We start from the raw sequence: 12023 nt of genomic DNA, 5'->3' as shown, positions 1-12023 counted from the left end.
ATTTAAGGGTAGAAATAGATAGGGGATCATTTGTGGGTATTTTTTACCTGGACCATCCCCCACAAGCATGGAAAATTGATACTTGGCTTCAGTTAGGTTGGAAATGTTTTACTTTGGGGCAGCTAGGTGGCGCAGAGGATAGAGCACCAGCCCTAGATTCAGGAGGACCTGAGTTCAAATCTGGCCTCAGACACATAAAACACTTACTTACTAGTTGTGTGACCCTGGGCAAGTCACTTAACCCCATTGCCTAGCCAAAATAAATAAATAAATAAAATGAAAAAAAAGTTTTGCATCTAACTATTGAGCTAATTGGAATATTGCCTGTCATACTTATTCAATGATTTTATTAGCAATGACATTAAAGAAGTCATTATATACTTGTCTCATCTCAGATATTCAATAGGACCTTCTCAAAGGGGAACATTAAGTTAACTCTCTTCTTTCTACTAATTTTAGGCATCAACCTATGAGGCACGCATCTCTTTAAGAGTTAAGCACTTATTGATAACTTACAAGGACATTATCCCCTAATCATGAAATTGATGTAGGAGAATAGTACATACCTAAAGGAGATGTTCAGCACCATTTCTGTTCATGTTTTCCAGTCATGTCTGATTCTTCCTGAGCCCATTTGGAGCTTTCTTGGCAAAGATACTGGAGTGGTTTGCCATTTCCTTCTCCAGCTCATTTTTACTGACAAGGAAACTGAGGCGAACAGGATTAAGTGACTTGCCCAGGTTTCCACAGCTAGCAAGTGTCTGAGGACAGATTTTAACTCAGAACAATGAATCTTCCTGAATCCAGGCCTGACACTCTACTGGGACACGTAGATGCCCATTCAGAACCATAGCATAGTGGAAAGAGCATCGGAATTATAATCAGAAGATGCCCCATATTAGCTCTGTGACTGAGAGCAAACCATTTAACCTTGATGACTCTTGGTCTTCTCCTCTCTAAGTGGGGTATAAAAACACTTGCACTATCTGCCTCACAAGGTTATGGTAAAAAGTCACTTTGTAAACTCTAATTTATAAGTAAATGGGAATAATTGGTGATGTCTATTGTATAGGTAAGGATGCTTTGGGAATTGTCATTTGACACTAAAGATAATTATGAGCTTTTGTCTTATTACTGATAAATGCATATAGTACTGGAGGAACCGAGTCATACTAAGCTTTTATTCTCTCTATATATAAAATCAGAAGACACAGCAGCTAAATAGGAGGGTGACTTACAAGTTCTCCTTTGAGAGGCAAATAGAGTTGGTTCACATGATCAGTTGGGCAATGCATCAAAAGGCAGCAAGAAATATCATTGTATAGGTCATTTGGTCATTTCATATTACAATACTCATGATAAACACTTCCAAAATACCTATTATAAAAATAACTCCTGATAAGTGCCTATACTGAATAAGAGGATGACAAGCTAGAGAAATGTCTTGTTGCTGTTATGGGAGTCATTTCTAAATTAGTCGTCAGGGAGTACACTAATTTTCTAGAACAAGTTTCCAAATTAATACAAAACTAGAAGAAGAAAAAAAAAACAGAAAAAGATTTATTGGAGAATTCACCCCCAAGATTTTACCCTATGATTCTTTGAAACAGGACAGCAGATTGTGGAAAACACATTAGGAACTGCTGAAACTCGGTGTATGAGCAAATAGGAAATAAGAAGTGTCTGAGGAAGATAGTGCAAATTTTAGAGGAAAATATAAATTGAGAAACTATAAGCTAGACTTTTCATTATGTCAGTTAGCCAACAAGCATTTATTAAATACCTTCTATGTGCCAAGCACTATGCTAAGCATTGGAGATATAAAGGCAAAAAACAGTCCTTGCTCTCAAGAAGCTCAAGGTCTAATGCACGTTTGCATATGTATATATCTGCATGTACACATAAAGATCTGTCACTTCATATTTAATCGGTTTTTAAAATGTTTTATCTTCAAAATCTTTTCTAAGAATTGCTCTGGTGGAGAACATTCCTGAAGGCCTTAATTATTCGGAAACAGCACCATTCCATTTGTCACTTTTCCATGGTTGGATGAATTTGCTCAACATGGCCAAAAAGTCTGTTGACATAGTGTCTTCTCATTGGGACCTCAACCACAGTCATCCATCAGCATGCCAGGTGAGCTGCAATTGGTACCTGTATATACCTGTTTAACTTGTGATGGTTTTGTATATTGTACTTTACATTGTCTTTTCTGCTCAATCCTGTAGCTCTGTTTCCAGTCTGACTTTCTCCCATAGTAAACTTACATTATTATGTTTATGCGAGTTTGTCTTTGTATCTTATGTTCCCTTTTCTTCCACTGGAATGAAAGCCCCTCAAAGCAAGGATTATTTTAATTTTTATTCTTTTACCTCCTGGCACTTAGTATAAGTACCATGTACCCAGTGAGAGCCCCATTAAATACCTGATAATGCATTTATTCCACCTCATCAAGGAGAGGTAGGGTTTGAGTTTGGATCAAAAGCCAAAATTTTATAATAGTGATATCTATTTTACATCACACCCTGCTAATGATGCCTTAATCCTTTTGTTAAAAGATGGAATAGGAAAAGGATGGCATTAATTATGGGATAGAAGATGAATTTAATGACCTGACAGATCTCTAAATATACTGCCTAAACAAACATATGAAAATATTACTTAAAAGAAATCAATGACAATAGAACAGGAGGTTTTTCCAATAGTGGTGAAAGCTTATGCTAAGCCACCTGAATGCATCCATTCACCCTTCTTGGGATCGGTGGTTTATCCATTTATGAGATACCTCAATTCCAAGTTAATTATTCTATTTGAAGACTGAATCAATGACCTTTGCCTTTTGGGTAATATTTGAAGACCAAAGAGATATTGGACAACAGATTAAAAAACCAAGATCAAAACTGTATTAAAAATTTTATTGCTTCTCTTCACACTTGCATGATCTCATCAGCACAACAAAGGATTTCCCATATTTGAAGCATGATACTACCTTGAACTTAGGCAAGCTACATTCTTTATATAGCTCTGAAAGTTAGTCAAGGCCACAAATTTCCTATGGAATTGATGAGCCCTGCTGGTCTCCTTGGGCCCAGATCATTGCAAATGTTCTCAGCCTGTGATGAACATGAACATTATAATAATTTCCCAGTCATGTAACATTGTAGTGTCAGGTCATGCTAGTCACAAACTGGGCAACCTGGCACAACTGTTCCATTCACTTAAGCTTATAGTTTCACTTAGATTGGGTAGCTTTGTGCTAACTTCATCAACATGTCAGTCTGTCAACAGCATTTATCAAAAGTTCCCAAAGTGACAGGTACGGTGCCAAGCACTGGGGATAAAAAAGGAAGTGAGGGAGGAAAGAAGAAAGGAAGGAAGGAAAAAAGGATGGAAAGAAAGAAAAGCCCAATTCCTACCCTCAAAAGCTTTCATTCTAATGGAGGAAACAAGATATATATCTATATGTATATACAAAATATGTACAAATCGAATATAAGGTGGTTTTAGGAGGAGTATACTACCAGCCAGGGAGGATCAGAACATTTTGTCTTGAAGGAAACACAATAGTAATTGTCTATTGCATCCATGTAAATGTTGGATTTGATCATTGAATTACTCCATTGCATAAGAAAAAGTTTCACACCCTAATTATTAAGGCAAGCCTAATTTAAATATCTTCAAGATATTTCAGTAGCAACCACGGTCATTCACAAATATGTGTGATAACAACAAAAAAATGACTGAAGTTCACAGCCATTGCTACATGAATACATTACCTTTTTTTAAGAAATAATATTTTTGCTTTGGAGGAAAAAAAATAAGATATGTTATTTGTTTCTGAACCAGCAGAGCCTGAAAAATCCTAAATGAAAAAATAGGAATAGCAGACTACAACAGGAATGTATCACATCTATTTATTATAATACAACTGCAAGTAAAATACCCACTGGGTAAAGCGCAGGCTGCTTAAGGCAGAATGGGCAATTCATACCTCATCTTGGCAGGAAACTTATCAGCCTGGAAAGTATCACAATGGCCCTACATCTTCTGTACCACCTAGTGGCTATTTTTTAAGATTGAGTAATGGTTTCCATTAAAGGAACCAATAGTTCCTATTTGCAAGGCAATGAACAAAAGGGGGGGGAATCTTCCTGTCTACATCCCAGAGGGCTAAAGACTTCATTCACAGATTGGGTCCCCAGAGGCTACTGCTACATCCCTCTTGGGATTTTAAGGGTAGCCTGAGTGGTTGGGGGTAGCTTTTGTAATGCTATATCTCATGAGCTTCTACTAGAATGCTTCCTTATTGATTATTAATAAATATAAATTTGTCAGCCAGACTGAGATATTAGAAAGGGATCTTTATTTAGGTGCTATAGTAAGAACAGTTGGTACAAAACATTCCTCCAAAAACTCTGTGACACATTCTCCCACAGGTACATACAGAATTTTGGGGAAAATGTTCTCATCTCTTGATTGTTGAAAATCTTTTTCTACTCTTTGTTTTAATACTTAGGATGTTTCCTTTACATATAATATAACTTCTCTGTTGGGCTTCTTATGGATCCTTGAATCTGCATATATAGTCTATCCTCAACTCCTGATTCAGACACTACTGTCGGCTGTCCTAGAGGTACTGGTAGGACGTTGACAAAAAGTGCAAATCTTCTGTTCTTCAAAAGCTCACAGGGCCTTCTTCTGGGCAAAGAGACAGAGAGGAGAAGAAACAGAGACTGAGACTGAGACCAGGGTTGTTCTGTCCCCAGTATAATTCCTTCTCAGAGGTTTGCCTGGAGACTTCCACCACTGTCTACTAGACATTCACATCTCTTGAGTTTTGAATGGGTCTGCTGTTTTTATACAAAACATACCAAGCTTCCTCAACCAATCAAAACACATTTGCTATGTAAAGTCAGTCCGGGTCACCTAATCATTTTCAAGGTCATCAAAATTGATCAAGGACTTTTTCGTACTTAGTCTAAAGCCTACAACTGATTGATTCATTTGAGAGATGCAGCAGTCCTTATCTCAATTATCACTAGCAAAAAGAAAGATTAAATTCCTCCATTGGAGGCTTTTGTAAGCACTCTCAATTCTAGCTCAGTAAATAAATAAAAAAAGGCTTTTCTTTAAAATTCAGCTAGCCAGCAGGAAAAACATTCACAGAATACTCACATATGTTCTGTATCAGGAGCAGAACCCCTCCATTACACTTCATCACATGCTTCCAGATGCAAGGTCACCCAATCCCCTATGTGGGGTAGCAGCCGCCAGAGACCTTTGTAGCTGCTCTAAGGATCAGATCCTTAAGTGTGGCTGGTCCTCGCACACACTTAATTACATCTCTATGGTTTGTTTTCTTACTCTTTATCATGGATATTATAAAAGTGTTCTTCACCATGGAGTGTGGAAAATGAGAATGATAGAGTCTTCCTACTTCATTTACTGCAGGAATTCCCTTTACATTTGTGAAACACGATCACCAAGCCTCTGTTTTAAAGGATTCTAGAAACTGAGGAAACACTCATTTTCATGCCACCTCTTGTTGTTGAACAGCTCTGCTTTTTTTGGAAATTCTTTCCTAGGTTGAGCCAAAATCTGCCTCCGCGCACCTTTTTACATATTGATCCCAGTTCTGGGCTCTAAAGGAACATAGAATAAGTCCATAACTTCTTCAAAATGATGGCTTTTCAAATATTTAAAGACCATCTCTCCTAGGTTTCTCCAAGTTAAGTATCGCTCTTTCTTTCAACCATTCATCCTTTGCCCTGGTTTCCAGACTCTATCATTCTGCTCACCCTCTACAGAATGTATTCAATTCTATCAGTGCCTCCTTTGAAATTTTACAGGGGAAAATGTGTCCTCCTTAGTAATATATCCTATTTTTTAAAATGTTTATTCCTCTTTAGATCATCAATAAAACTGGAATAACATATACTGCATGCGTCTTTTCTATATTCCATTGACTTAGACTAGGTGTTTTGTTTTATTTTTTACCAGATAAAGTATGAGTCATAAGTGTACATGAATTATCCATTTATGGGAAAAATAACGGACTGATTCCTCTTACACTTTTAATTTATATGCCAGTATAGCCCAAGAAAAATATAGAGGCTTGAAGAAGATCCAGATTCACCTTTGGGATTTAGTCATCTAAAGTAGTTATCTGGCAGACTCACTTAAAACCAATCCCGTTAGTAACTTTTCTGGGTGGTTCTTTTATTTGTTCATTCGTTTAGTAGACAATCACTACCTGTAAACAAATGGGTAGCTAGGTGGCTCAGTAGATAGAGAGCCAGGCCTGGAGTCAGGAGGACTTGAATTCGAATTGGCCTCAGTCACTAGCTATGTTACCTGGAGCAAATCGCTTAACCCTGTTTTTGCCTCAGTTTCCTCATCTGTGAAATGAGCTGGAGAAGGAAATGGCAAACTTCAGTATCTTTGCCAAGAAAACTCCAAATGAGGTCACAAAGAGTTGGACAGGACTGAAAAACAACTGAACAACAAAACATAACAAACACTTGGAGGAGAAGAAGAAGAATTAAGATCTGATCCTTGCCTTCAAGCAGCATGGCCGGAGGATACAATACATAGGCAGATAAGCCGGAACACAAAATATTGTTTGATGGTTATTTTTAATAACTGTATTCCAAAATAATATACAATAATAACATAAGACAAGTGTAAAATACTCTACAAAGTTAGAGAAAGAAAAGCTAATTTCCAGCTAGGCAAATCAATAAAGACTTTATGTAGGAAGTGGCATTTGACCTGGATGTTGAAGGATAGGTCTGAATCTATTATTTCATTGATTTAGGGAACCTTAAGTGAGGAAAACTTCTTCAATTAATTCAGTGGTAAGTGTTCTGCAATTTATATGCTCAGTTTCCTAGGGGGCAGTAAGAGATTAAGTGAATTGCCCATAGTCACAAAGCCAATTTCTTTCAGTGTCCAGGTGTTCCTGATTCTGATGCTGGCTCTTTATTCACTGCATCATTCCTGCTGAGTAGGATCTCACAAGGCATATTGAATAGGATGGGCAAAGACTCAAAAATTCTAACATATGTCATTAGAGTTAGAGAGGGAAAGGGAGAAGAACAAGATGATTGTAAAATATATATACATAGCCTGAGTAACTGGAAGAATGGTGATATCAACAGAGAGGGAAGTTAGAAGGAGGGACGAGTGGTTTCCAGCCAAGGTCATGAGTTATATTTGAAAATGATGGAAGTTGAAACATCCTGGAAAATCCAGATGGTGATGTCTTGGTGCATAGTAGGCACTTAGTAAATGGTTGTTGAATTGAATTGACTTTGTTGATTTTAATTTTAGTAGGCAGTCCAAAATGAAGAACTAGAGTTCAAGGGAGGTCAACACTGGGGAAAGAGTTCAGGATCATAGGAGCAGAGCCCTGAATCTACAGCTGGAAGGAGCCCCAGAGGCACTGTAATCATTTTACAGAGTTTGGAGACCCATCTATAAGAGGAGATCATTAAAGCCATGAGAGTAGATCAGAATATCAAAGGGAGAGAGTGTAGAGAGAGAAATGAGCCAAAGATGGACCTTGGGGTGGGATGGGGGAACTAGAAGGGAAGGAAATAAGCATTATATAGCGTCTACCATATGCCATGCACTGGGCAGGGTGGGGGATGTTCTAGTGGGGAAGGATGCACAAATGGGTGGGGGGGGGGGGGAGGAGAAGGAAGAACCAGTAACTGAGACTGAGAATGAGTGCCAATGAGGAAGAGTTAGTCAATAATGTCAAACATGGCAATGTGATCAAGATGGAAAAGAATTGAGAAGATTGTCATCAGCAATAAGGAGATTATCAATGACCTTCGAAAGAGCAACTGAGCAAAGCAATGGAGATGTGTAATCTTGTAGCCCTTCTGGATGCTACAGGGAATCTCTAATCTCTAACATAGGGGTTCTTGACCTTATTTTTTAACTTGACTTTTTAAAAAAATATTTTTAAAATGGTCTTTCAGTATACTTGGTTTCCTTTGTAATCCTATGTATTTTATTTTATGCATTGAAAGTCATTCTGATAAGAAGTCCATAGACTTCACCAAACTACTAAAGGAGTCCATTATACAAAAAAAAAAAAAAAGTTTAAGAATCCCTGCCCTAACAACTCTTTGGTGCTAAATATTTGACAACTTGATCATGTGTACATAAATATTTCATTACGCCTCTTTGATACATCAGGGACCAGTTTTACTGAGAAACTAGACTTTCTTATTTACAGAGAAATGCTCACAGAATTGGATGCCTTTTATCCTGTCTGATAGGAGATAAGCATAGTTGAGACAGGTTTCTTTAAATAATTTAAGTGCTTTGGGTCTCCTATAATCATTGTTATTTTTAATGAGCAGTAGGTTTTGAATAAAGTCAAGACTATAGGCAGACTAGGGAAAAGAGTTCTGATAAGGGTAGGAAAGTATACATTTCATTGTTTGTTCTTAATTTAGATCCTTGGGGTCCTGAAAGGTTGTAATGTGCACTATGCCTACAGCATGTTATTGATAAATTGTTCACATTCTCTTTTACCTTTTCTAAATGGATGGAGGTGGTAGAGTGCAATGTGTCTTAAGCCTCTGTGTAAATTAATAAAAATGGGATCAAAATTCAAGCTCACATTGTGCAATTCATCTGACTTCATCTAGGACTTGGTTGTTTTGTTAGTTCCCATGCTCAAATATGGGCTTTACAAAGAGCAGCATGGTAACAGCATGGTTTTATAGCAGAGTATATTCTCTTAGGAAAAGGAATACAAGAATGCTCTAAAGTCAATATGGATGGTTTCCTAGGGAACATTTGGATCCTATGCTAATTGATACAAGTAAAAGGAACATTCAACTGTCCAGGAATTACTGAAGAAATAGTCCACCTAAAACTGGAGGGATAGTACAGAGATTAGTTCATGAGTCTTAAATTAAAAAAAGCAAGGTCATTACACCCAGTTGGCACCTCAACTCAAAGTACTGAGTGCTCTTCTTATTTCAGTGGGACTGTAGGACATACTGAAGCATATTCTATTATGTTTTTTAGTTAGAACTATCCCATCCCTAAACCATCTGTTTGATGAGGATCCATCCTCTTTTTTTTTTTAGAATGTTACAGAAAAATTAGGCTCCTTTTCCTATCCAGTGGAATATCTCCATTCTTGAGAAGTTCTTTCTTAATATCTAACCTAATTTTACCTGCTAAATTTAAAGATTTTTTACTTCTGTTTCGTCTTCCATGGTGATAAAAAGCACTTAAATCCAACCTTTAAATTCTTATCCTGTTCTAAATCTGTGATCTTACACTGCTTTATAAATTACTTTACATGCATTAACTCACTTTATCCTTTTAACAACTCTATGAGGTAGGTGGTACTGGTACAGGTATTATTATCCCCATTATACAGATGAAGTAACTGAGTCAAAGAAGGGTCAAGTGACTTACTCAATATTACACAGTCAGAAGTGGCAGAATGAGGATTGGAAACCCAAGTCTTTTGATTCTAAATCTAGTGTGCTTTCCACTATATCAAAACTACCACCCTACAAAATAGGTTTCTACTTGTCCCCCGTTGAACATATCAACATTTGAGAGGTTTAATGTGTCTTGGGTTATAAAAGCCATCAGATGTCCTTCCAGGAGGTGATTTGTACATCTACAGATGGGAATTTCAATAACTAAAACAAAATAACAATTAAGTGTTTTCTTTGATCTATGAAGCTTAATTTTTGAGTTTTTCTTCTGTGGTGGTGAATTAATTATACCTGGAACTTAGCTTTGTATTATATGGAATAGTGGTCTGAGAAAAAGAGTGGCCCAATGGGAAGAACATGTGGATGGAAGTCAGGATACTTGAGTCTGACCTTACTAACCAATTTAGTTTTGTGTGTGTGGCACTTAGTGTCTTTATCTTACAGATTCCAAAATGAGTAAGAATAGAAGACAGGATCCAGTTTAACTTATATCTTTGGAATGCTAGGGGAAGATGGCTACATAAACCATAGGTCCTAGTTTCCTCTTATAAAATCATTGCTATTAGAACTGGAAGTTACATTGGAGATCATCTTGCCTACCCTTGTCATTTTAACAAATGCCCAAGATTTATTGTCATTTGAGGAGCTTGATTATATGGGACATTAGAAAGAACACAGATCTTGAGTCAGAGGATCTGGATTAAAATCATTCCTCTGACTCAGTAACCTGTGTGATCCTGTTCAAATCAATCTCTCTGGGTCTCAGTTTCCTCTCCTGAAAAATGAGGCAGTTGGACGAGATGACCTCTGAGGTTCTGTCCAGCTTTAGTTCTAGGATATCACAAATTCCTTTCCATCTTAGAGTGAATTAGGAGATATATGCCTAGAAAATCTGCAAGCTACTAATTGTTGTTTTGGGAGATTTAGTTTTGTCTTGTTTTGTTTTGGTAGAGTTTGAGGGAGGGGAGGCGATCCTTCTCTTTGAACACCCAATGTCAAGGCTTGGCTAGAAATCTAAGCGCATGGACACTTTCATACGTACAGACCCTCATCGAGTAAATGCTACTGCTAGTACATATGTGAGGTCAGATTTGAACTCCTGACTGCAGGGCCGGTGTTCTATCCACTGTGCCACCTAACTGCCCAACCCCCTTTTTTTAAACAGAGCATTGGCAGGGAAAATGGATGATTTAAGGAATTTGAAGCGAATGTTGGGTAGGGGTACCTCATATCGTCTCTGCCCTGGCCTCCTATCCAGCCATGTGAAGTCAGAGAATAACATGAGTGAGCATCACAGAGTCAGACAGCCCTAGGACACACCACAAATTCTTAGGATTGTATCTTATGACAATGTACTTTTTCTATTCTCTTCCCCTTCAGCGGAAACATTTTATTCCTTGATGTTTTAGACAAGGCTCCACAATCAAAAATTCTAGTCCTGATTCAATGACTTTTTTTTTAGGAAAATCTCTTTAGAGGGGTCTGAGATTTCTGTTGGATAAGGAAGGAAACACATTTACAGATGTTTGGGTGAGAAAGGAAAATAAAAGCAACATACGCAGTCTACCACTATGTAAAAATAATAGCAACAATGAAATCTGAAAAAAATACTTAAAAGACAGAATGCATGAAAACAAACAGAATGTAGCTGTTTTATCTTATTTCAAAGAAGAGAGAAACAGTGTGGTATAATGTTGAATTGAGGGCTAGCCTTAGAGTCTGAAAGAGCTGGATACAAAACAGCCCTTTGGCACAGGGTGACTACGTGGCAATGGGCAAGTTAGTAGACATCTTGGTGTTGTAGGCAATTCTGTAATACCCTTAACAGAGTTTCCCTTTTGCATGGGCTTGACTGAGGGAGTTCTCCATACTAATGAGATCACAGATCCAAATGTCATCCCCTCAAAAATTATTAAAATTAATATAGACATTTTATATTAACTATAAATTATGGGCATTATGGCTTCAAATATAATATTTTTGTGTATTGAAATATTTTACTGATGCCACTAACTATAAAACATTTTTAAAACAATCCAAAAACACTCTTTGTGTCCATATGTTCCAGTTTCCCTATTAAATTATATTAATCCTATTCCTACCTGCCTCATAGGAGGATGTGAGGATTCCTAATATCTGCAATGGATGCTCAGTTTTTTTCCCCAGGCAAAAGAATCACCCTGATATAAATTCACAAACACCACCATTAGCAAAAGCTAATCCAACAGAAATCATTTAAATTATCTTATATAGAACCACCTAATTCTCTAACCAGTCTGGTTTATTTTAAATCTTTTAGATTTCATTATTGGCCTCTTTTAAGTTGTTTTCGATGGATTTTTCTATCCTATATTTAGCTTATCTATTTCCCCTCATTTCTCTAATCTCATTTTATTGCCTTGGCAGCTGTTTTCTGAAGTTACTAAATTCTTGGAGTTTCCAGGTAACACACAGAGTATCCCTGCTGCAAAGCTGGATGACTGCTCCTGGAGAATAATAGGTCTAGAAATAGACCATGAGAGTCTGTGAACATCACCAGGCATA

At 37.2% G+C, this 12023-nt stretch overlaps 1 protein-coding gene across 1 annotated transcript in view; it reads left to right on the top strand.

Moving 5' to 3' along the window:
• Window positions 1–12023, top strand: part of LOC114050094 (inactive phospholipase D5) — a 394466-nt gene that overhangs the window by 218550 nt on the left and 163893 nt on the right. Inside the window, exon 3 of the mRNA XM_027871647.1 lies at window positions 1968–2136. Coding sequence (XP_027727448.1) covers window positions 1968–2136 — 169 coding nt within the window. The remainder of the gene's footprint in view (window positions 1–1967; window positions 2137–12023) is intronic.

The sequence above is a fragment of the Vombatus ursinus genome, unplaced genomic scaffold (genome assembly GCF_900497805.2).
Source record: "Vombatus ursinus unplaced genomic scaffold, bare-nosed wombat genome assembly UNPS02014798.1, whole genome shotgun sequence".
NCBI lineage: Eukaryota > Metazoa > Chordata > Mammalia > Diprotodontia > Vombatidae > Vombatus > Vombatus ursinus.
The sequence above is the reverse complement of the archived record's forward strand: the minus strand, read 5'-3'. Positions and strand labels throughout refer to the sequence as shown.